At 42.0% G+C, this 22,987-nt stretch overlaps 1 protein-coding gene across 1 annotated transcript in view; it reads left to right on the top strand.

The window, feature by feature from the left end:
• SEC62 (SEC62 homolog, preprotein translocation factor) overlaps positions 1–17,884 on the top strand; it is a 41,317-nt gene extending 23,433 nt beyond the window's left edge. Inside the window, exons 4-8 of the mRNA XM_043991756.1 lie at positions 2,778–2,988; positions 6,745–6,837; positions 7,463–7,523; positions 8,928–9,047; positions 16,247–17,884. Coding sequence (XP_043847691.1) covers positions 2,778–2,988; positions 6,745–6,837; positions 7,463–7,523; positions 8,928–9,047; positions 16,247–16,731 — 970 coding nt within the window. The 3' untranslated portion in view covers positions 16,732–17,884. The remainder of the gene's footprint in view (positions 1–2,777; positions 2,989–6,744; positions 6,838–7,462; positions 7,524–8,927; positions 9,048–16,246) is intronic.
• Positions 17,885–22,987: the final 5,103 nt, after the last annotated feature.

The raw sequence follows: 22,987 nt of genomic DNA on the forward strand, positions 1-22,987 counted from the left end.
TTGTGCCCTGGCTATAGGGACTAAGCTCTGAGTGTACGAGGAAAACGAAAGGCTCTCCTTGAGGACCTTATGTTGTACTGGGGAAATAGAGAATGGGAACAAGTCAGTAGATAAGGCATCATTGGAGCCAAGAAATAGCTTCCAAAATTTTTTCTTTCTTATGGTTTTTCCTATTGTATTATTTTTGCATGAATCAAATTGTGATATTTCCCCATTCTTCCCCCACAAAAGTAATTTCAAGTTGCTTCTGCCTTAAAAGGAAGCTCTCCTATTGTGCACAAAACATGTTTGTAACAAAATTTGTGTCAAATCTCTTGAATTCTGTTTCTTCATCAGTAAGAGAGCAAATAGAAGAAACCATTAGCCATTAGGAATTCTGCCTATCAGAGTCTATAATCCATTTTTATATCCTTCATTACAACACTTAAGCATAGTGATGTCATTATTGGTAATCATAGATTGAGCATTTGGCAAGTGGGTATATATTGCCAAATGTATTCAACAGAGTTTGAAGAGATGGTAGAGTGAAAAGCCTTTAGCAAGTTCACATTGATTTCGCCTTTCCACATTTGCCTTATTCAGTACTTCTGTCTGGTAGTACGGCGATCCCTTTCACATTTCTGGGGTTAGGGTCATAGCACCCTTGAAATCTATGAAATCCAAGTAAAATTTCTTGGCCCTCCCTTCATATCAGAGAAGTCATAATGTTTTCTTCATGGGGGCGTTTATGTAAAATTTGGGTTCATATTACATGATACTATACACTTATTTTGTGCGTTTCTGAGTTTCCAAAATTTTCTGTCATCTCCCAGCTTTCACATGTGATTTCTGCAAAACTCCCCCAAAATTCCCGTTTAATTTCTTATGCAAACTCACAATATATGGAAAATGAAATGGGGAAAGTCACAATGTGGAAAGGATAACTGTAGTAGAATGATCTTTAAGTAAATGTGCAGGTGAAAATTAATAAGCCCCAAAAAACAGTGATATGGATTGGTAATATTCTCTGGTGAGAAGGAACCTGCTACTTGAGAGGTAGCCTGCTTTACCAGTTGTTAGGAAGTTCTGCCTTATTCAGTTGAAACTTCTCTCTCTGTAACTGCTACATATCATCTTCACATGTCAGCCCTTGAGATCTTGAAGATAGCTATCATGTTACCCTTAAGTTTCCTCTAGGCTACACATTCTATTTCTTTCAGCAACATATGGCTTATCTCAAACCCCTTCACCCTCCTGGTCAGCTTCCCTGGAAGCTCTCCAGTTTAATCAGTGCCCTTCCTAACATGCAGTGCCAAGAGCTGAACATAGTTCTACAGAGGTCTGATGAGGACACAGTATAGTGTAGTCTTCACAACCCTAGTCCTGGTGTCTACACTTTTTCTAAGGTAGCCTTAGTCTTTTTGGGCAGCCACATTACACTCTTAATTCTCACTGAACACAGAAGCCATGAAAACTCCAGATCTTTTTTTTTTTTTAACTTTTTTTCCGGATCTTTTTTACATGAATTGCTGCCTAGCCATGCCTCCTAAGTCATGTACTCGTGAAGTTTACTTTTTTAACCCACATGTAAAAATTTACATTTACCTCAAATAGGTATCATTAAATTTGGCCTTATCCTTTACCCTGTCATACTTGGAATTCCTGTGTAGTGTGTAACCTGCCTTTATTAGTTTTGTATCATCTACAAATATGCCACCAAAGTGTTCAGTATCACCAGGCCAAGCACACACCCCTGGGAGACTCCAGTATAGGCCTCCTTCTAGATTGACTTGGAACCATTAATGACTAGTTTGGGGTCCACCCGTTCAACTAGCTCTGAACTCGCCTAACTATAATATTGTCCCCCTCCAAATTCTCTGGCTAAAATCTAGGTAAAATACATGGCAGTCCCTTCATATGCCATTCTCGTAACCATGTCCAAAAAGATAAGATTAGTCTGGTGTAACTCGTTCTTGCTAAGTCACAGTGACTTTGTGATCACTGCTGCTTTTTCTACATGGCCACTGACCACCCCTTCTGATAAGACAGCAGTGAATTTCAGCAGGAATCAAAGCCAAGCTTATTGACCTAAGTTTTTACGCTTCATCCTCTTTCCTTTTCTGAAAATTGTAATAGTCTGTGGCACCTCTTCTGTTATCCACAGTATATGAAGATCTCTGATGTTGGCTCCGGGATCTTCCAGGATCCTTAGAGGCAGTTGAGCTCAGCTGAGTGATTTGGATTCATCAGGACCTGCTAGATGCTCTCATGCTTTGTCCCCACTTGTCCTGGGATTCAGCTTCCTATTAGCCGTCCTTCTATTAGCCTTTCCAGTATAAAGAGCATCCTTTTTGGCAGAGGAAACAAGCAAAGTGAGGCTTCATTTTGCCTTCTTGGTCATAAGTAAACGTTACTTGTACACTCAGCCAGCACCATCCCTCTCCTGAAGGGGCTGGCAGTGATCCCAAAGTCTGTGTTGTCGGTGCCTACTTGAAACCCACAGTGTATCTCTACCCCTCTCCCGACCTGGACACAAATTTGAGAGAACAAGAAAAGAACAGGAGTGGGTCTGGTGGTACTTTGATGGTCTGGCTCTGGACACAAACGCCATCCTGTGAGGATATCTTAAAATCATGTAGACATTTATAAAGAAGGGTTGGCATCCTTTAGACACTTGGGGAGGGGTTAGGTGTTAAGGGATCTGCCTACTGAACTCTGCTATATAAATTAATCTTATAGTGATCAAGATATTTCATGTGATTATAAATCATTTAATGGCTGTTTTGTTTATTTTAAAGGCTTTTAAAGAAACAGTTCTTTCACCGAGCATTAAAAGTAATGAAAGTGAAACTTGACAAAGACACAAAGAAAGAAAAAGAGAAAGAAAAAGGAAAGGTAGAAAGTGGGAAAGAGGAAGAGAAAAGAAGCAAGAAAGAAAATCTAAAGGATGAAAAGACTAAGAAGGAGAAAGAGAAAAAGAGAGATGGTGAAAAGGAAGAGTCAAAAAAGGTGAGTCCTGCCAGAGGTGGCACAAGTCTGTCAGAACATTTCATTGTTGGTCATTGTCAGATTTGGGATTTACCAGTTACAGGGACTTCAAGATTGTGAATTAACACATCCTAGTGTCCATTTTAGACAGTGTTCTCTCACTTTTTAACATACATTTTTTGTTGGGTACCGGGCCATTATAATAGCACTGTTTTGTCTGTATTGACAGAGATAAACTGAACTGTTCCCTTAGGCTTCTCTTAGGAAGAATTCTTCCATTGACTAGTAGCTCTTAATGTTCCATTTCCTCTATTATCATAGTTATCTTAGAAGGGAAAGCACCAGTAGCTGAGGAAACTGAGAAATCTCCCTTCTGTACGGTAGCACTGGATGTGAATCTTGATGAAAGCCAGGGATTCTGTGAGACAACTGGGGCAAAAGCCCTCTCAGCCTGGCGTGGGGAGAGAGCAGGGGCGGATGCCTGGCAGGGGAGTGATCCCGCATGGGGAATGGGGAAGGGTGACGTGGCATGGCCAGAACAGACTTTTAGATTGGAGAATGGATTGGAGTTGGAGAGGTGTAAGGCAGAAGATCAGTTAGGAGGCTCTGGCAGTAGTCCACGTGAGAAGGGATGAAGTCTTGAAATAGCAGACGTCCAGTTGGAAATGTGTTGCAGACTGGAGCTCGTGAGACAGACATGGGCTAGGTATTGATCTGGGAATCATCTGCATAGAGATGATAACCAGGTGAGAAAGTATATAGGAAAAAGGGTCCAGAGCAGAGCCATGGGTCATCCCTGCTGTTAGTGAGGGGAGACTGAAAAGGAGCAGTCAGGAAGAAAGAGAGCTAGCGAGAGCAGCGTCCTGAAGACCCACAGTGGAGAGAGTATCCAGAAAGAGAGGGCGGCGAGAACTGAGGAGGGGCTGTCTGTTGGCCAGCCGGAGATCATTGGCAGCTTTGGAGAGAGCCCTTTCATTTGAGTAACAGATCAGAAGAGAGTGAGAAAGCAAGCCCAGGTAGTCAGGCTGGATAGCTCTCCCTTCCACCCTTAGTTCCATAGCACTTTAGAGTTAAGAAGCCTATATCTCACTTTTGTCTCAGAGCAGCTCCCAAGCAGACAGGCGGGCGACTATTAGTATCTTCATCTCACCCATCAAGAAACCAAGAGGCGACATGATGCCCAGAGACACTGACTGGTGGGCATGGAGTCCAGCACTCACCCTTCCAGACTCCAGGCCCGGGATGGCAGCAGGAGATGGCTCTTTCAAGGAATTGGGCTGAAAGGGGGAATAGAGATAGAGAACCTTTTACTCATGTTGATGGGTGAGAGACATAGGCATATTTGTGGACAACATGGAAGGAAATAGTAGATAAGGAGAGGCCGAAAATTAAAAAGAGGATGTGGTACTAGAGGGTTTTAAGAGATAGTGAGGCATGAGATCAACGTGGAGAGGGCTTGGTCTTGGAGAGAATGGCCACCTCTTGAGATACTCGAGTAAAGGAGCTAGGAGGAGGATGTCATGGGGTGTGGAACGAGAAGAGGAAGATGGTAACAAACAGTCGGTCGCCGTTTTCTCAGTAAAGTTTAAGATGAGGTCTTATCCGAGAAAATGGGGAGAAGAGGATGCTGTGTGAAACTTGGGAAAGAAGAGAGGCTAGGGCCGATTTGGCAGAGGAGCAGGAGAGCTGCCCTCCAGAACTCCTCCAGACAGACCTAGAAAGTGCACTTGCCTGCATCCTGATGGAGAATTCCAGAAAAGGTCACAGTGCAGATACCAGGGATGAGGTTAGGCCCTCGGGGAGCATCACCCAGAAGGAGGATGTGCACCAGGACAAGAGGAGGCCCCAAATCCATATTGGGGTACCATGATGGGGACAGATGCCAGTTGGCAGTTCTGTGTCACAGATTCAGGGTAGATTGAGAAGGGGAAATGCACCCAGAGGTGGTGTTCCTGGGTAGGAAGACCCTGGGCAGTGGGGCTCAGACCCCAAGAGTACAGCAGGACCTCGGCTCTAGCATCTACCCCAGCTTGTCCAAAGGGGAACCTACAGTTCTGCCACTCTGAGCCGACAGATCTTTGCATCTGTCCAATAGGGGCTGAGTCCAGGAGCAGTCTGCTTTTTCTCAGACCCAGGGATATCATGATCAGACTTTATTTTGGATCAGACCACTTTGGGAGCATGACACACTGTCATTACCCCCAAGAGACCTTCCTTCCAGAAGTGAGGCAGAGTTCAGCCCTGATCTCAAGTCCTAAGTTAAGAAGTAGACTAGGCGAATGAGCAGACAAGGAAGAAATCCTTCCTTAAAGAGATATGGTGGTTCAAGACAAGAATGACTACAAAACATCCATAGGCAGATCTTTAACAAAAACAAAAAACAGCAGGGGCACAGACTCAATTAGAATTCATAGAAGAGAGGAGTTTAAAAATTTCTATAACAAAATGAGAGTACTTGAGGAAAACATTGGAAGAAAAATGAGAGCGATGGGAAGAAAAAATTGGAAAAAGAATTAACAGCTTGGCCAAGCAACAAACTCTCTGAAAATTAGTATGGACCAAATAGAAGCCAGTGACTCCACAAGACAATGTGCAATATTAAAACAAAGTCAGAGGCTTAAAAAAAATAGAAGAAAATGTAAGCTCGCTCATAGCAAAAACAACTGACTTGGAAAACAGGGGTCTGGAAGTTAAATGACTTGTCCAAAGGTCCAGAGCTAGTTTGTAATGAACTTCTATTTTTGAGAAATTGGACATTCCTTTAGCCAAACATAATTTTTTATCATTCCATTTCCCCCTATGCCTTATTCCTCATCCGCCAATTCTTTTTTTGTTTGTTTGTTTTTGTTTTTATTTTTGTTTTTGGTGAGTCATTGGGGGTTAAGTGACTTGTCCAGGGTCACACAGCTAGTAAGGGTCAAGTGTCTGAAGCCAGATTTGAACTCAGGTCCTCCTGACTTCAGGGTCAGTGCTCTATCCATTGTGCCACCTACCTGCCCTTCCTCAACCAATTCTTAACCCTCATTGTGACCTCCAGACCTTTGGTTTCTTCCTCTGTCAAGTAAAGTTTTGGACTGAATACTCTATAAGGTTATTTCCAACAATAATATTCTGTGGCTTTAATACCTGCCCTCTCTTCTTCCCCCTCCCCCAACCCCAATAATCATAGTACGAACAAAAAACCGTAGAGGAGATCTGAGTGTGAATCCTGGCCCTGGCCTGTACTATGTGTGGCAAGCTCTTTGGAAAATGGAGATAATTCTTACATAACCACTGGTACTGTGAGGATCAAATGAGGTCTTATATGTGAAATAGTTTATATTGATAAACTATTCAAATGCAATTTATTACTGGTCTACTCATGGTCAATCATTTCATTATGTTTTGCAATATTTATCAAGGTCTTTTTGAAATTGCAGGAGCTTGGGGAAGAGGGGTGGTGGTGCGGTGTTGCATTTTGTTTCTTAAGTATACAACACCTTGGAAGTGTCCCATAAAAGACATAAAGGTATTTTGAATAAGTCATGGGTAGTTTTTTGTGGGTTTTGTTTTTGTTGTGTCATTTTTCAGAGTTTTAAACTCCTTAACATCATATAAGAAGTATAGCCAACATGCCATCGAAAACCACTAGTTTGGTGAATGTTTTGATTTCATTTGCAATGAGATTATACATTTTTCATGATTTTTCACCCTGTTTAACTCTGTGTGTGTGTGTGTGTGTGTGTGTGTGTGTGTGTGTGTGTGTGTGTGTGTACACACACATGTACATTTTTGTAGGAGGAAACACCAGGAACACCCAAAAAGAAAGAAACCAAGAAAAAATTCAAACTTGAACCACATGAAGATCAAGTGTTCCTGGATGGAAATGAGGTTAGTACATCTGGCCTACAAATAGAAACTGGTTGTCAGTAGAAATCATGGGATGGGAATGAAGCCATCATAAAGATTGGAAATATGACGATCTTCTTTAGATGATCAGTCATATATCTAAACAACTCAGTTTGATTATAATTCATTTTATCTTACATCTCAGCCACTGGCCACACTGTGAAAAGGGTTAGGCAAATCATTTAAAACCTAAACCTAGCCAGTGTAACTTACTTATTAGTAGGAAAAATTGGCACCAAGTTAACAATTTATTTTTTAGGTAGATTTTTATATTCCACAGATACATGTAATGTTCTAATACACTTTCTGTTGGCCTAAAATCTTGACATCATAATAAAAAATTTAGACTAGTTATTTGTGTTATTGTAAAGTGACTGACTTCTGTTTAGTCTTTTACTAAACAAGATAAATCAATTTTAATCAAAGTATATTGCTTTTTAGGCTAGAACTCAGTACATTGTTTGAAGTATTTAGTTAAATTTGGATCCTTGTTTCGTATTCCAAAATGATATAACTTCCCTAATATATATGCAGCATCTAAATTAAATTGACAAGATCTCTAACTTTCTGTTGTTATCTGGAAACATTTAACTGTTTCTTACTCTAGGTGTATGTGTGGATCTATGACCCTGTCCATTTTAAAACGTTTGCCATGGGACTGATTCTTGGTAAGTGAATAAAATAGCTTCAAGTATAGCCTTACAGAGATGGGGAAGAAATAGCTGAAATAACTGGGTCTTCCTTATGGATTTCTTATTAGGAATCTTATCTGAAAATGAACCTTTTAAAAGTATGCTGACATAGACTTAAAGTGTCTGAATCCCTTTCCAGGTGATGAACACAAATGACGAAAAAGTGTTTTTTCTTCAATTCTGAAATACTAAGTCACCTTCAATCTTGTAGCAAAACATTGTGTCTTATTTCTCTTTAAGTTATTGATGGCCAAAAATCCACTCTGCCGAAGGGCATCCATTGCCTAAACAATGATCTTAGTCACTCTCCAAAATTTCTAACATGGTAAAAACAAGCAGATGTCCAAAAAAGCAGGCTCTTTTCCAGTCTCCTCATAGCCACATGGGTGATGTTCCAGAAGAAGGAAGAGGAATTACTAATGATTCGTTGCCTGTATATTATCATTTCCTCTTTAATTACTTTATTTTTCCTTCTTTTTTTAAATGATTGTGTATTACTATGGGGAAAAACAAAGTTCTGAGATCACAAATAATGATTTTGTTTCAAGTTTCCTGATAACTGTTACTGTGATTTTTGAGGTCACTAGATTGTGTATTAATTGTCAAACCAGGGTTTGTGGTGGAGTTTTGCTTGCTTAAGGGTGTCATATTTAAATTGCTGGGATTATTTTTCATTTTCATCCTTTTTAGAAAGAGAGAAGAGCAGTGTCCCATGTTACATCAGGTGGAGCTTCAAGGTGTCAAAAGATAATGTCGGAATTTTATCTGCTACTTCATTTGCCAAACCTGAACTTAGACTTGAACCCTAAGCACTTAGTGCATTTTAATTGTTTGATTAATAGAACAGTTTACTCTTTTTGTTTGTTTGTTTTGTGGGGCAGCGAGGGTTAAGTGACTTGCCCAGGGTCATACAGCTAGTAAGTGTCAAGTGTCTGAGCCCAGATTTGAACTCAGGTCCTCCTGAATTCATGGCCAGTGCTTTATCCACTGTGCCACCTAGCTGCCCCCTACAGTTTACTCTTAAGTATAATATCAAATCAGTTTATAAGTAGAACATGGATTTTTTTTTTTTTTTTTTTTAGTGAGGCAGTTGGGGTTAAGTGACTTGCCCAGGGTCACACAGCTAGTAAGTGTTAAGTGTCTGAGGCCGGATTTGAACTCAGGTACTCCTGACTCCAGGGCCGGTGCTCTGTCCACTGCACCATCTAGCTGCCCCCAAACATGAAATATTTTAAAGCTTTTTTCCCCCACTAGCAATGTGTGTGTGTGTGTGTGTACATGTGTATGTATTACAACCTTTCTTTGTTAAGTCATGGTTAGTAAGTCAGTTCAATTTGAGTCCAAAAGTTCTCTAAGCATCTTTGTGCTTTCTCATTGCAGTGATTGCAGTAATAGCTGCAACCCTCTTCCCTCTGTGGCCAGCGGAGATGCGTGTAGGTGTTTATTACCTCAGTGTGGGAGCAGGCTGTTTTGTGGCCAGCATTCTTCTGCTTGCCATTGGTAAGTATGTTCTCCAGTACAAATGAGTTCAGTAAGGTGGGTATTCAGTAATTCAGACTAAATTCCAAGACCTTATTCTGGTTAGAAGCAGTAATTCTCGACTTTATCAGAGGTCAGTAATGTATGAGAATTTGGGGGAAATAAACATAACATAAACTGATTTTACTGTTCATTGTGGTCAGATTCCAGAGTTAACTATTCCTCCCTAAGTCTCCCCCCTTCCCCCAAAAAAAGAAAAAAACCCACATCCCTATAAAAAGCCCTTTACGGGCGCCTGACTGAATTTGGGCAAATATGAAGAAACTCGCTTTAATCTAGTTTCTTTGACTAGTTCTTATGGGATCATATATTTGGAGCTGGATGGGCGCTGTAGAATCATTTCATCCAACACCGTCATTTTACAAAGGAAGACGTTGAAACTCATACTGGTGAAGGGCCTTGCCCCAGGTCACACAGTAGTGAGGGGCAGAGCCTTCTGACTACGGCTCCAGCACTCTTGCCATCATGCCAGTGCCTGGCACAGAGCAGACCTTTAGGCCATGCTTGTTGAGGGAGAAGCTTACATTCTCACAGGAGAGGGCAGTATGTCAATAAGTAAGGAGAGGGTGATTTGGGAAAGGAGCGCAGTCAAGGAAGGCTTTGTGAAGGAAGGATGTGGCACCAAAGAGCATTCTGAGGGACACTGATGGCGCAGTGGATTAAACACCAGCCCTGGATTCAGGAGGACCTGAGTTCAAATCCGACATCAGACACTTGACACTTAGTAGCTGTGTGACCCTGGGCAAGTCACTTAACCCTCACTGCCCCTCAAAAGAAAAGAAAAGAGAAACGAAGAGCATTCTGAGAGGCAGAACAAGGATGTGGGGAGAGGATGGGTTTTCAGATGCAGGCAGCGGAATATCAGGTTTAGAGATGCTCCGATAGTCAGATTTGACTGGATTAGACCGTGTGAGTAGCCACGATGTGAAAGAAGACTGGAAAGGTAAATTGTATACAAGTTAAAGAGAGCTGTAAGGGTGGTGAGTCTGCGTTTTGTCCTTGAGCCAGGGAAGTGATGTGGTCACACCCTTCGCCTTATGGAGATGGTTTTGGCAACTGGAGGACAGATTGGATGGTTAGAGGCTGGGCACAGTCTTGTAGGAGACTGTGACAGTTGTGCTGGTGAAAGGGGATCGTGGCTGTGTGAATGGAGAGAGCGGGTGGGTGTGAGAGCTGTGTCACTTGTAGAATCAGTGACACTCGGCCACGTACTGGATATGGAGGAAGATGGGGAATGGACCGTTGATCGATAGTTATGAATGTGGGAAACTGGGTAGTGCCCCCCACAGAACTGGGAAAGCTTGGAAGAAAGGCAAGTTGGAGATGTGAGGGTAGGGAAAATGACAAAGGACAGAGGGTTAGAGATGGGAGAAGAAAGAAGTTCTGAGAAGGCGCCGTCAGACGGGAAAGCCGAGGTAAAAGTGAGCGTCCGAGAGGAGGATGACTGGTAATAGTGGGAGCTGCCAAGAATCCAAGAGAGATGGTTGGGAAGAGGCCATCCCAGAGCTAGTCACTGAGGGAGCGGGCCCTTCTACACACTGACCATGGGTTAAGAACCTTGACTGCAAGCTGTCCAGAGGCCTGCGGGAGGGTGAATCGGGCAAGAAGTGTAGACAGCTTTATCTTGGCACTTAGCTGTAAAGGGGCGAGAGAGGAGAGGACTCAGGCACCACAGCATCACTTGGGGATGTTTTTAAAGGATGGAGGAGATCGAGGCACGTTTGTAGACAAGAGGGAAGGAGCCGTTATTGAAGATCAGCGAGGGAGGTGATTGGAGAGGAGAGCACACAGAAAGACTTGCTTTGTCAGGACAAAAGTGCTTCCTGTTCCTTGGAGACGGGAGCAGGTGAGAAGACGAGGGAGGACAGACCAGGATTCTGGAGTTGGGGCCGGGGCGGTGCGGCCGGGTTGGCTGTGTCACACAGACGAGTTCATGGACTGCAGGAGTGGGAAGAAAAGAAGGCTGGGAATGGGGGTCGTGGGGAGCGCCACCATCACCAGAGAAGAGAAGAAGGATGAGTGTGTAGGGGCCCAGTCAGTGTGGTCTCCTGCCCTCCTTCCCCACGGAATAGAGAGTCCAGTGTAAAGGGCACGGGACACTCGAGGCAAATATATCCAGTGTAGTGTTCAGACTGTTAAGAGAAGGGCGTGAGGTCTGAGCTCGGTGCAGGAGCATTGGTGATTGAAGTCTCCTTGAATGTTTTACCTGACAAAGAAATGGCAGGGGGAAGTGTAGGGGGAAGCATTGTGGGGAGGACCTCAGAGGTCATTGGCCCAACCTCTTCATAGTATGGATGAAGAAACAGGCCTGATGTCAGGCCGGAGACGACTCCATATCCTTTGACTTCTTGTCATTTGTTTTTTACTTTGCCTTGCTTTGCTTGTGGTTAGAATCTTTTTTCATTGGTTAAATGTAAGCATTTTGCTAAAGTTGCTTAGGCTTTTACTGTTTCCAGGAGCATTTATTGCCACTGAAACAGTTTTGTAAAGTTTCCAGGTTAATAATAATTATAGTTGTTATAGTATATGATTCTAATTGCATGCTGTTCTATATATAGTATGACCATTGTATATAGTTAATAATGATAATTAATAACATATTCTCTAAACATTTTCTTCTACTGATTTACCCCAGAACTATAAATGCATCTGTTTGTATTCCGTTTGGGGGATGGCATGATTTGACCTGTGCTGCAGCTGTCTTAAATGTTCTTCATTTAGTACATTCTTAGTACTCAGGTCACAATGCTAGGAAATAAGAGGAATTTGAAGATGAAATGTATTTGGGCCCTGTCCTCACGGAGCTTACATTCTAATGAAGAAAATAGGACCTAAAGGCATGATTACAGTGAGAGAAGTACAAGCAAAGTTCTGCGAGGGTTTACCAGAGTGAGAAATTATTTGTGAGTGGTTCAGGGAGGGCTTTCCAGCCAAGTTAAAGCTGAGCCTTTAATAATAAATAATAATTAGATGAAGCTGAGGGAAGGACATTCCCAGTAGAAGGGATAACATGAATAAACCCAGAACTAGAGATCTTCAGTGAATAGCAAGTATCCCACTTAGGAAAGGCCTAAGATGTATAAAGAGTTGTAGAAAAACTGGAAAAGTAGGTTGGTGTCAAATTGTAGAGGGCTTTGAATTTGAGAATAAGAAATTTAGTCTTCATTTATATTCTTTGATAGCTCAGAGCCATTGAGAGTTTGGGTAGGAGGGGGCAAAGCATCACAGCTCATCAAGGCAGTAGATTCTACAAACATTAAATATCATCTCTGTGCCAGGGATTGGAATGAAAAAATAGACCTTGCCCTAAAAGGAGCTTTGAGTCTGATTGAGATCATAGACAACTTCTCATGGGGGACATGGCACCTCAAGTTGAATCTCAAAGGAAGAGGAAGATTTAAGAAAGCCGGAATAAGATGGGAACGTGTTCTAGTAAAATGAATCTGCCTGTGTGAATTCAGAAGGTTGGATCATGGAATGGGAGGCAGGCAGATCAATTTGGCTTGAATGTAGAGTGTAAGGGAGTGAGTATAAAAATAAGGCTAGGTAGGTGGACTGGAGCCAAATTCTAGAGGGCCTACTCAGGACCAGAAGGCCATCCCAAGACCAGCCAGGTGAAAGGGGTTAGCCTTGATAGGTGCTCACCCTGAGGTGGTTTGACCGCAGACTGAGTCAGGATTCGGCCCAAAATGGATAGGGCAGCGAAAGAAGCTTTTTCTTCCCTGAGTTGTGGGTGGATGGATAGTGAGGGCATTAGCCCTAATCACCAGGAGCTTCTGGGTCCAGGGGATTTCAATTTAGGATACGTTACACTGGATAGAGTCCTTATACATATTTTGTTGTTGTTGTTGTTTGCTATTCCTCTTTATAAGCACACCCTAGAAATTGTATATTTGTAGTATGTGCCTGATGGTGAAGGCCTGAGGAAATAAGTCCTTGATTCAGATTACCTGGAGATGGGAGGATGATCCGAAAAGAGGGAGCACAGTCCTAATTATTTGATTGTGGACAGACGATTAAGCGTTGGCCTTATTGTTATTTGTCCTTTGTTCTTGAAGAGGAACAAGACATCGAGGTGATGTCTTGATTTGCAGTGAATTGGATTTAAGTAAGGGAGGGATGTACAAGGGCACCAGCCTCACTCTCTTCCAGAGCCATCTGGATCCAGTGGCAAAATATACATCAGGATGGCTAGAGATGGCCCCAGATGTTTAAGGCAATTGAGGTTAAGTGACTTGCCTAGGCTTGAAGGGATTAAAACTTGAGTATTGAATTTTGAGAGTAAGGGTTCCTCATACTTCAAGATTTTGGTTTACAGAGCATGTTCTAGGGACAGGTTTTTCCCCATTGAGTGATGGTGTTTAAAGCTGAATTGGTTGTTGGGGGAGGGGAGAAAGGGGGAGCATCACTTGCTTAAAGATGTAAAACCTAAAAGGACAGTGGTCTGCTCCTCAAAGGTGTTCTTGTCCTGAAGGGCATTGTCCCACTCAGAGTTTGAAGAGAAGTGAGACTACTTGTATTAATGGTGAGCTTCTCTCTTTTCCCGTCTTGGAGTGCTCATAGTTCAGTTAACTTTTACCTCAGGCAGTCTTTTCCACACTGAGACCTATCTTCTGGTAACCCTCTTATTTCCATCTCATCTTTCTCCCAGTTCTTGCTTGTTTGCCCCAGAAGAATGTCTCGTATCTGTTTCCCTCTATTACATTTGTGACCAGCCTCCCTCCCTCCTTGCCCCGCTCCTAATTATGACTGCAAAGCAGAAGAAAAGTTCTAGGGAGACAACCGTACCAAGGAAAGGAAAGGCCTAACTTTTGTAAAATAGGGCATTGTCAAGGACCAGGGCCATCGGCTTCCCACATCTTTGTAAGTGTCCAGAAGCTCCTTCAGACGTCCCACAACAGACTCCATCTATTTCTTCTCCCTCTCTTAAGCCTGCTTTTCCTTACGTAGCAGGATTCAAATAAAATAAAAATGATGCTGATTTTACTGTTTGTTTTGTTTAATTATTATTTCAGTAATACTGGTTATTTAATAGTGTTTATCTTTGTAAATGTCATTTATGAATTAAAGAGGCATCTGTGGGCTAGCTTAAACAGCAAGACTGATTATCTTTTCTGTGGCAAAAGCTGTTCTGTGTTCCAAACAGCCCCTAACCCTGAAGATCACAACCTACTTATAAAATTGAGGACTTGACTGGGTCTCCTTCTAGGAAATAGAACATGTTGTCCTGCCGGTATATCAGGTTTGAGTTTATTTCATAGGGCTCAAAAATTAAGATGTGCTCATTACATGTGTATGTGAGTGTCACTATTTTAAATAACAGGAGTAACAATAATAGTTACTGCTTATATAGTGTCCTTTAGTTTTCTAAAATGTGATGGCAATTTCCATGGAAAACCATTTTATAAAATATGCCAAGGGACAGCAAGTACCAGAGGATTTAAGAAAGCAGAGGTACAATGGGAATATTGGCTTTCATGAAGTGGAAAGATTTGGTGAATTGAATTGGAGTCAGGTTGGTAAAAAAAAGAGGCAGTTCGGTTTGGCCTGAATGTGGAGGCAAGGAATGATTTTCAGTTTCATTCAGATCCCTTTGAAATTGTTCTAGAATCGCATTCATGGTATCACTGTCTTAGAGGAATAGTTCAGGCAGGAGAAGAGAAGAATGTGCAGCTTTTAGAAATCCCTCGTTTTTCTTCAATCCATGGATGGGATTTCCTGTCAAACAGAGTCAGTCCACATGGGCCTCTCCCATTTCCTACCATCTTCAGCTCTTACAAATGATGTACAAGGCCTCAAAAAGTGAAGCTGTGCTTATGTGGAAATGGAAATCGGTCCTTTTGACCAGCCCGTGAATATTTCACTTGTGAAGTCAGCTGTGTCACTCCCTTTGGCCATTCATCCAAAGTACAGCAAAAGTAAACCTATAAAAGAGCTTTTTTCATGGTGCTATGTCTGTCATAATCAGGTAGGCTTCCAACCTTTACCTATGGGTTTGGCTCTTGATTCAACTCTGTGCTATACAGAACCAGGGAATAGTGAAGGGATACTATATTTAAAATCACTATACTCAGGGAAGGACACTGGGCCTGTGGAGCCTGTGCTAATACGGCTTAAGCTAGAAAATGAAGGGGAGAGGGCCTGGTGATGTGCTGGGCAGCAGCTGCCCGAGGGCCAGTCCAGCTGAGCTTGCGAGTGTTTTCATAAGAGCCTTTCACCCATAGCCCATGTCAAAGATCTACTTAGGGAGACATAAAGAGCTGAATTCTATGCTAGTGAAAAGAGTACCGCACTGATGGTCTTTGAAGTAGCAAAACGAGTAAGAAAGAGGGAGGAAAACAGAGAGGGGAGGAGGGGGAGAAAGAGGGAGCTTCTGTGTGTGAGAGGCAGACTCAGTGGAAAGGGGAGAGAACACCAGGCTTAGGGTCAAGAGATCCAGCTTTGAACCCCAGCCCTGCCTGATACCAGCTCTTTGACTCTGGGCAAGTCATTTAACATCTCTACCTGGGTTCCTATTTCTAATCACAAAGGTGATATGCTGTGTTTTATAAACCTTAAAGTGCAGTGTAACGATGGAGTATTGAAGCCATTATCCAAATGTGAAGAATTGGAAATCACTCCAAGGATTTGACTTGTCTTTCTTCAGGAGCGCCATTTCACTTATGGTCAGTGAGGTTAAAAAGTTCAGAAAAGTAAAAGCTTAACTATCAAAGAGAAAATCAGCAGAGATGCAGTTACCTGGAATAGGAAAATTGATCTTTCACCAAGAGTTTTGTTTTGATGATAATATTCAGGGGCCTCTTTACCTAAGGCAGAAGCCATCTTGGCATTGGGATGCAAGGTAAAGAACAGTGCACACTTTGTCAAAAATGATCCATTTATCTGATTAATTCCTTGGTTTTTAATCCAAAAGTCTCATTGTTACTCCTTTGGAATTTCTAAATGTCCCCTGACAGCAGCAGCTTTTCTGCAAATGTCATGCAGCCGTTGTGTCCTCAGACTTGGAGTAAAGTGAATCACCACTTAGTACCTTTGGTGGTGTGGCTGCAGGGTGTGTTTGTTGGGGGAGGGAGGGGGTCATCCATAATTATTTTACATCAAACCTGGGTGACAGCATGAGTGCTTGAAACATTAAACTTGGGGGATTTCTCTTCTCACAGCTCGGTGCATACTCTTCCTTATCATTTGGCTCATTACTGGAGGAAGACACCATTTCTGGTTCCTACCGAATCTGACTGCGGACGTGGGCTTCATTGACTCCTTCAGGCCTCTCTACACACATGAATACAAAGGACCAAAAGCAGACTTAAAGAAAGATGAGAAAACTGAGGCCAAAAAACAACAGAAATCCGACAGTGAGGAAAAATCAGACAGTGAGAAAAAGGAAGACGATGATGGGAAAGTGGGAACTCTAGGAAATAATGGGACAGAGGGCTCAGGTGGAGAGCGTCATTCCGATACAGACAGTGACAGGCGGGAGGATGACCGATCCCAGCACAGTAGTGGAAATGGGAATGATTTTGAAATGATTACAAAAGAGGAACTTGAACAGCAAACAGATGGAGATTGTGAAGAGGAGGAGGAGGAAGAGGGAGATGAAGAAGAAGAAGAAGAAACGACTAGACCTTCATCTGAAAAATCATAAACATACTCTATTTGGGGACTGATTGTGTGCAAGTGGTTGGATTTTCTATGTTGGCTGATCACCAAAACCTGCGTATAGTGTTTGGAGTAGTCTTTAAATCAGTTTGCTGAGATCTGTTTGATGTCCAGGCGATTCTATTCAGTTCTTTATTTTATAGGCTACTAACTCTTTTGGTACAATCTTAAGTCACTAATCTACATATTTAACAATTTTATCCATTTAACAAATATTCTGGCAGTAAGTAGCTTTTACTCCTTTTTGATAGTTGTCAAAGACGTAGTTTCCTCAGTGGCATTTAGAGTAATGGCATTTTTGAGTGCTGTAGAGCTTCTTACTGTTAGACATGACAGAAGAGATGAAAGGGAAAGACCAAAATTTTAGGTGACGCACAGGTAGCTATTTATGAATAACTTTAGGACGAAATTACTCTTGAAACTTAAGCGATATTTCTTAATTTTCATAAAATTGTACCAGAAAATTTCTTTAGGACTCAGAGTTAGCAGTTATTTGCTTAAGATAGGCCAGTCAGTGATGATGCAACACGATTTTGTTTAGCTCCCAGTTCTGTCCTTTAACTACCAACTTAGGAAATCCAGACTCATTTGTACACTGGGTTGTGAGAGCAATGGTTTTCTCCAGCAGAGGAAAAGGAACAGCATAGGTTGAAAAATGGTGGCTGTTCTTTCCCTTCCCATCCATCTCCTCCATCGCAATGAGAAAGCATTCTGTACATAATTTACAAATAAAACAAACCTTTTATTTTAATTGTTACTTCTTATTTAGACATTTTCTCAGCACTTCAATTTGTACAAAATTAAGACCATTTAAAGGTATGTTTTTAGAGAACCGCAAGTCCTGATACCCCACAGAACATCTGTGTGTGTACATATGTGTGTGTGAGTGTGGGTGTGGGTGTGGTGAGTATGTGTGGTGTATCGATCTCTCCACAGCAGCTGCAGCTCGGTGCCAACATTCCATGTGTTTGAGCAGACTTACAGCAGCTGTTTTGCACGCCTTTGTGTTCGTTGATTTATCTTAAATTTCGACATTCAGAAACTGGAGTACTGTATTAACAGATTAGGAGGCACTGCTGTGAAAGAGAATTTCCTGTTCTAAAGTACCAATTAAAATAAAGAACATAAAAATGACCATATGACAGGCAGTGGGCTCTAATTGATTGCTGTTTTGGAGCAGTTTGAATTTTGATTTCTGCTTTTGTCTCACATCCTTATTTACTGTTTTTTGGATGATACATTGTGTTTAGTTATATAAACATTTAAGAGACTTGACATCATTCCTCTGAAGTTGAAGTAATGAAAACTGGTTGGATTCTTTCCCCAAGCCGCTGTGAGAAGTTCTACTTAATTACTGCTTTGCAATTGGGATGGTTTATTTGCAGATCTTTATTTTTATTCTTTACCTTCCATTCAAGTATTATGACTGAAGATGTTGAATGTTTTCCTAATTGTGCAAATAGACATTTTTGTGTATGTTGGTAATAAGCATTTCACAGATGTAGTCCGACCGCTTCATCCTAATATTCCTTACGTGTGAGCAGAAACATGGTATCTGATCTATTTCATGCATCTCTCTTGATGCTGCCGTCGGTCATTTTAAGAACATCCCCCTGGCAAATGTTGATTGATTTTAGTGCCTGAATGTTTTCTTGCTGTTGACATTGGTGGAGCTCAGTTTCTCATTTCTTTAGTTAGGCACAGTTTCAGCTGCCCAGTATTCTCTCTCTCCCAAATCGGCCACAACTCTGATAATTACTCTCAAACACAAACAGCAATTCTGCCTTGCTTCCAATAATTCCCAATAAAAGTTAGGTAACATTCTACTGCGCACCTCAGGTTTTGTCTAATTCTGAGGTAGGCACTCACATCAGTAATTTGTATTTGGGTATAAAAGTGATGCTAACATGATGTAATTTCTCAGAAATGATAAACTATTACTTAATCCTTATCACTAATAAATACACAGGCACTTCAAACTGTAACTTTGACCTGTCGCTATTTGTAATATCTGTGTTGTGTCTAGTCTTCTAAAACCATTTGAGGAGTAGCAGCTAGGAAAATTTGAACTTTGTTGGTGTTTGTGGATTCTTATCGTAAACTAATACCTGGTTTCACAAATATTTGACCACTGGAAGACAATTTGGGGGATCTAACCATAGAAAGTGATTTTTAGGGTTTACAGCTCAGCGTCTCAATTCCTGTTCAAAGATGATACGTTTAAAGGAGTGAGTACGTGAAAATAAAGGGGCTGTTAATATTATACGCTGGAAGAGTAAATGATTTTCCTTATGGGCCAAAAAATAAATAACCTAGCTCTGTTGCCACAAAAGATTGCTTCCCTTGGTCTCTTCAACTTGAAGATTGGAGTTGATGGGTTTTAAAAATACAACCTCTGGCTATAAAGCCCTAAGTAGAAAAATGAGTAGACAGAAATTTTGAGTTTATTTTGGAATGGGTGCCAATGATGTATCTAAAGTTAAGCTTTAAACCAAGGGAGGATCCAGATAGTTAAGACACTCAAGACAATAATGAATATGCTTATTGTGCAAATAATCCTGAAATCAATGTATTTAATATATTGGGTTGTTGGGTTTTTTTTTTCTTTTCCCTCCCACTGATTTTGACTTCTGATTATCAAACACAATGCCTGTCTCTGTTTGGACAATTTTAATAATTGGAATAATTTATATTTAGTGGCATACTATTCAGAAAATTACTATATTAAAATTTCTTCATTGCAATAAAATTAAGCAGTGGTGATGGGTTTCGGTGGTTTTATTTTCTTTATTACATTCATCTAAAAATATAAATTATATCTACATCAGCTTTTTTACTGATGACTATTTTCAGTAAAAATTGTCATGTTTTGCAAATCTCATTTCCTTTTACCAATTGTGCTTAAAATAAATAGGAAGTATTAGAAACAGAAAAACTGAAGAAATTCTACAAACACTACTAGGTGCAATGATAGCTTTCTCAGCAGGATAGAGTTCAATATCGAATTATAAGTATTTCTCCACCACTCAGTAAGAAAGTACATCCATAACCAAATCCTGCCTGTGTACAATAAATGACCCGTATTTGTAATGGTCCTTTTTCAACCGCTGTGTTGCTGCTGCGGTTCAGGAGGGGTCCTACTCCTGAGTAAATACCCTGGCCAGAGAAAAAGAGGCCTTTGACAAGAGCAAAACTTAGCCCAAGGATCATTCCCTGTACAGCATCTGATCCCTCAGCCGCATGTGGCACCAATACTGGGAGGCCCAGTCCAGCTTGTTCCAGGTCATGAGGTAACCCTCCGGGGTGCAGCTTGGACCTAGATTCCCTTTAGCAAACTCCTACAGTTGGAAGAAATCGGCCCCTAGTGAATGGCAGGCAGGAATGTTGACAGTCTGTGCCAGTGTGCTTCCACATCCTAGAAGGTGATTGTCTGGTTTTACTGATACCACCTACAGAGCTAACTCCAGCTTTATTGATAGCTTCCCTCTCCACACTCACTTCACAGTTCAGCCTGGAAGCTCTTTAGAACCTGATCACTTTAACTCCCTCTCCCAGATTCCAGGGAGACTAGTAACCAAGGAGAACCACAGGGCAGCTCTGCCCAGACCAGCTCTTGCTGCCATTCTGCTTGTCGACAATGAATCGGGAGAGAATGGAGAAGCTGGTCGATTTCCAAGAGTCCCTCTCCTCTTTCCAAGAGTTCATCTCCTCTTTAGCCAATTAGCTGCTTTACTTGAATCGAATTCCAAGAACAGCAAACACACACATAGCCAAATGTAAGTACAGAAACACACTAAAATTGGATAATCCCTGTGACGGGGTGGGAAGCGTGTAAGTACCCGTTCTGTGGAGTTTCCTCACCTGGGATTCCTTCCATTAGTGCAAGAACATTACTAGACTATATAAAGAAAAGCAGAATTCAGATCATAGCTAATGAACTTTTTTTTTTCCTGGAGAACAACTTCCTCTCAGTAGAGGAGTGGGAGCAATATGTTTGAAGTGTTGCATAGCTTAGTTTTGTTTAGTATGTGTTACCAGGGTCTGATTGTCAGGGCACTAAAGTTTACTAGGTTATGTGTGTGGGCTCCAGGGATTTTAACCGAGATAATTGGTGCCAGACGTGAAATAAAATATCATTCTCCTTGGGAAAAACAAAACAAAACAAGGCAACAAGTTAAGACCCTCGTGGTCATCATCTTCCAAGGTGCGTGGCTCTTATTCTCCCCTAAAAAGATACACAGATTATTGGCGTGGCACAGATGCATGCTGCAATCCTGAAATTAGGGTTGACATTTTCCAGGTCTTTCAACTAGACCACTGTTGTCCACTTAATCATTTCAGCTTTTGTCACCAAACATCCTTTGAGGTTTGAAATTTCATGTCATGTCATGTGTGTGTGACTCAAGCATTTGAAAGGGACCTCAGATACCACCCAGTCCAGTTTGCAACCTGCTGGGTTCCCCCTTCCAAATCAGGGACAGTAGAAAAGAGCCAAATTCAGGATCAGAGGGCCAGGTTCTAATCCTGTCTCTGCCACTTCCTCCTTGCACACACCAAGGCAAAACAACCGTTCTGGGCCTCAGTTTCCTTATCTGTAAAATGGGGGGGGCTGAGCTCGCTCTCTAAGCTCTCTCCCAGCTCTAAATCTATGATGGTGCACGTGCATTCTTTGGCCCCCCCATGAAGCCCTCTAATGAAGACAGACATTTCTTGAGGCAGCTCACCCCTAGAGGACAGGACTGATCCTTAGGGGATTTTTCTTCCCACCCACTTCTTGCTCCTACTTCTTCCCTGGGGTCTGAGCAAGAAGAGTCTGGCATTAATAACTGACATTAATATAGTGGTTTCCAACAATGCTGTGATATAAGTCTTACAGGGAACATACCATTAACCTTAGGTGAGGAAACTAATAAGGCTCAGTTTAAGATGTGCCCATGGCCCACACAGAGTCAGGTGGGATTTGAACCCAGGTCTGCCTGATGCCCTATCTGGCAATTGCCCTTTCCATGACAGCCCTTCAGATACTTAGACATAGTCCTGTCCCCAGGTCTTTGGCCCACACCCTTCGACACTGACGCAAGAGAAGACCTGGAGAAAATTGATGGTTTGTCTGGATCCTTCTCAAATGCGTATCCTCGCCACTACTTTACAGGTTCGCTACATTGGAGATTGCCTCGACCTTTCCAAAATGGGGATTGCTATAAGGGCTGTCAGTACCTGTCTTCACCCTTGACAGCTGATAGGCTTATAGCTGTTCTATCAGTCATAGCCCAAATTGAGCCAGTATAACCAATTCTCATTCCAGCAACTTGTGTCAAACCAAATTAGAGACCTGAGATATCTTTCCCTCCCAGCAGCGATTTTGATGAGCGCCAGGTTTCACCCCCTTACTGAACTGGAGTAATAAAAGTTGTATTGTTGGGCACAGGTGGATAAAGCGCCAGCCTTGGATTCAAGAGGACCTGAGTTCAAATCCCACCTCAGACACTTGACACTTATTAGCTGTGTGACTCTGGGCAAGTCACTTAACCCTCATTGCCCCACCAAAAAGAGAAAAGGTTGTATTGTCCTAGATGAATCATGCTTTTCTACCCTGACAAAGGCTGCTGCCGGCTCTAATGTTTTGGGTTTTTTTTTTTTCTTGCATGTTATTTCTTTCCAGTAAGTCTCAGGTATATAATTAGTCGGAAATGGCATGTGAAAACAATGGAGACAGTAGAGTAGAGATACCATGCGCTTTGGGGTCTGAGAAGCTAGGGTCCAAATCTCTCCAAATCTTACTCCTTTGGGCAAGTGGAAGGAGAACTGGCCTTTGCACCCAGCCGACCTGGGCTCCGATGATTACCGCCAGTGTGCCACTGGACCTCCGTGTCCTCTATGAAATGAAAGGAGTGGGGTCGGATGGCCTCTGGGGTCCTTTTCCAGCTCCAAATTCATGATCCTAGGCAAAGGTCAGTAGGTCTCTCTAAGAAATTGTCGTGTACAACTGAATAAGCAGGCAGCCAGCCCTACAGTCTGTTACGCCTGACCTGAGGACATGGACTTTGGGTTAAATCGCATCTCAACCCAAGGCATTGTAACCAAGTGGTCCAGAATTACTTGTTCCACAGACACAGACTCTTGGGTTAATTGTCAGGCTTCACAAAGACTTCCTCATCTCCATCATAAACACGAAGTAAAAAAAGCCCTAAATTAAAACAAAACAACTGTCTCTAAGTCTACTTTTTATTCATTCCACAAAT

This window comes from Dromiciops gliroides, chromosome 3 (genome assembly GCF_019393635.1).
Source record: "Dromiciops gliroides isolate mDroGli1 chromosome 3, mDroGli1.pri, whole genome shotgun sequence".
In the NCBI taxonomy this organism is placed as follows: domain Eukaryota; kingdom Metazoa; phylum Chordata; class Mammalia; order Microbiotheria; family Microbiotheriidae; genus Dromiciops; species Dromiciops gliroides.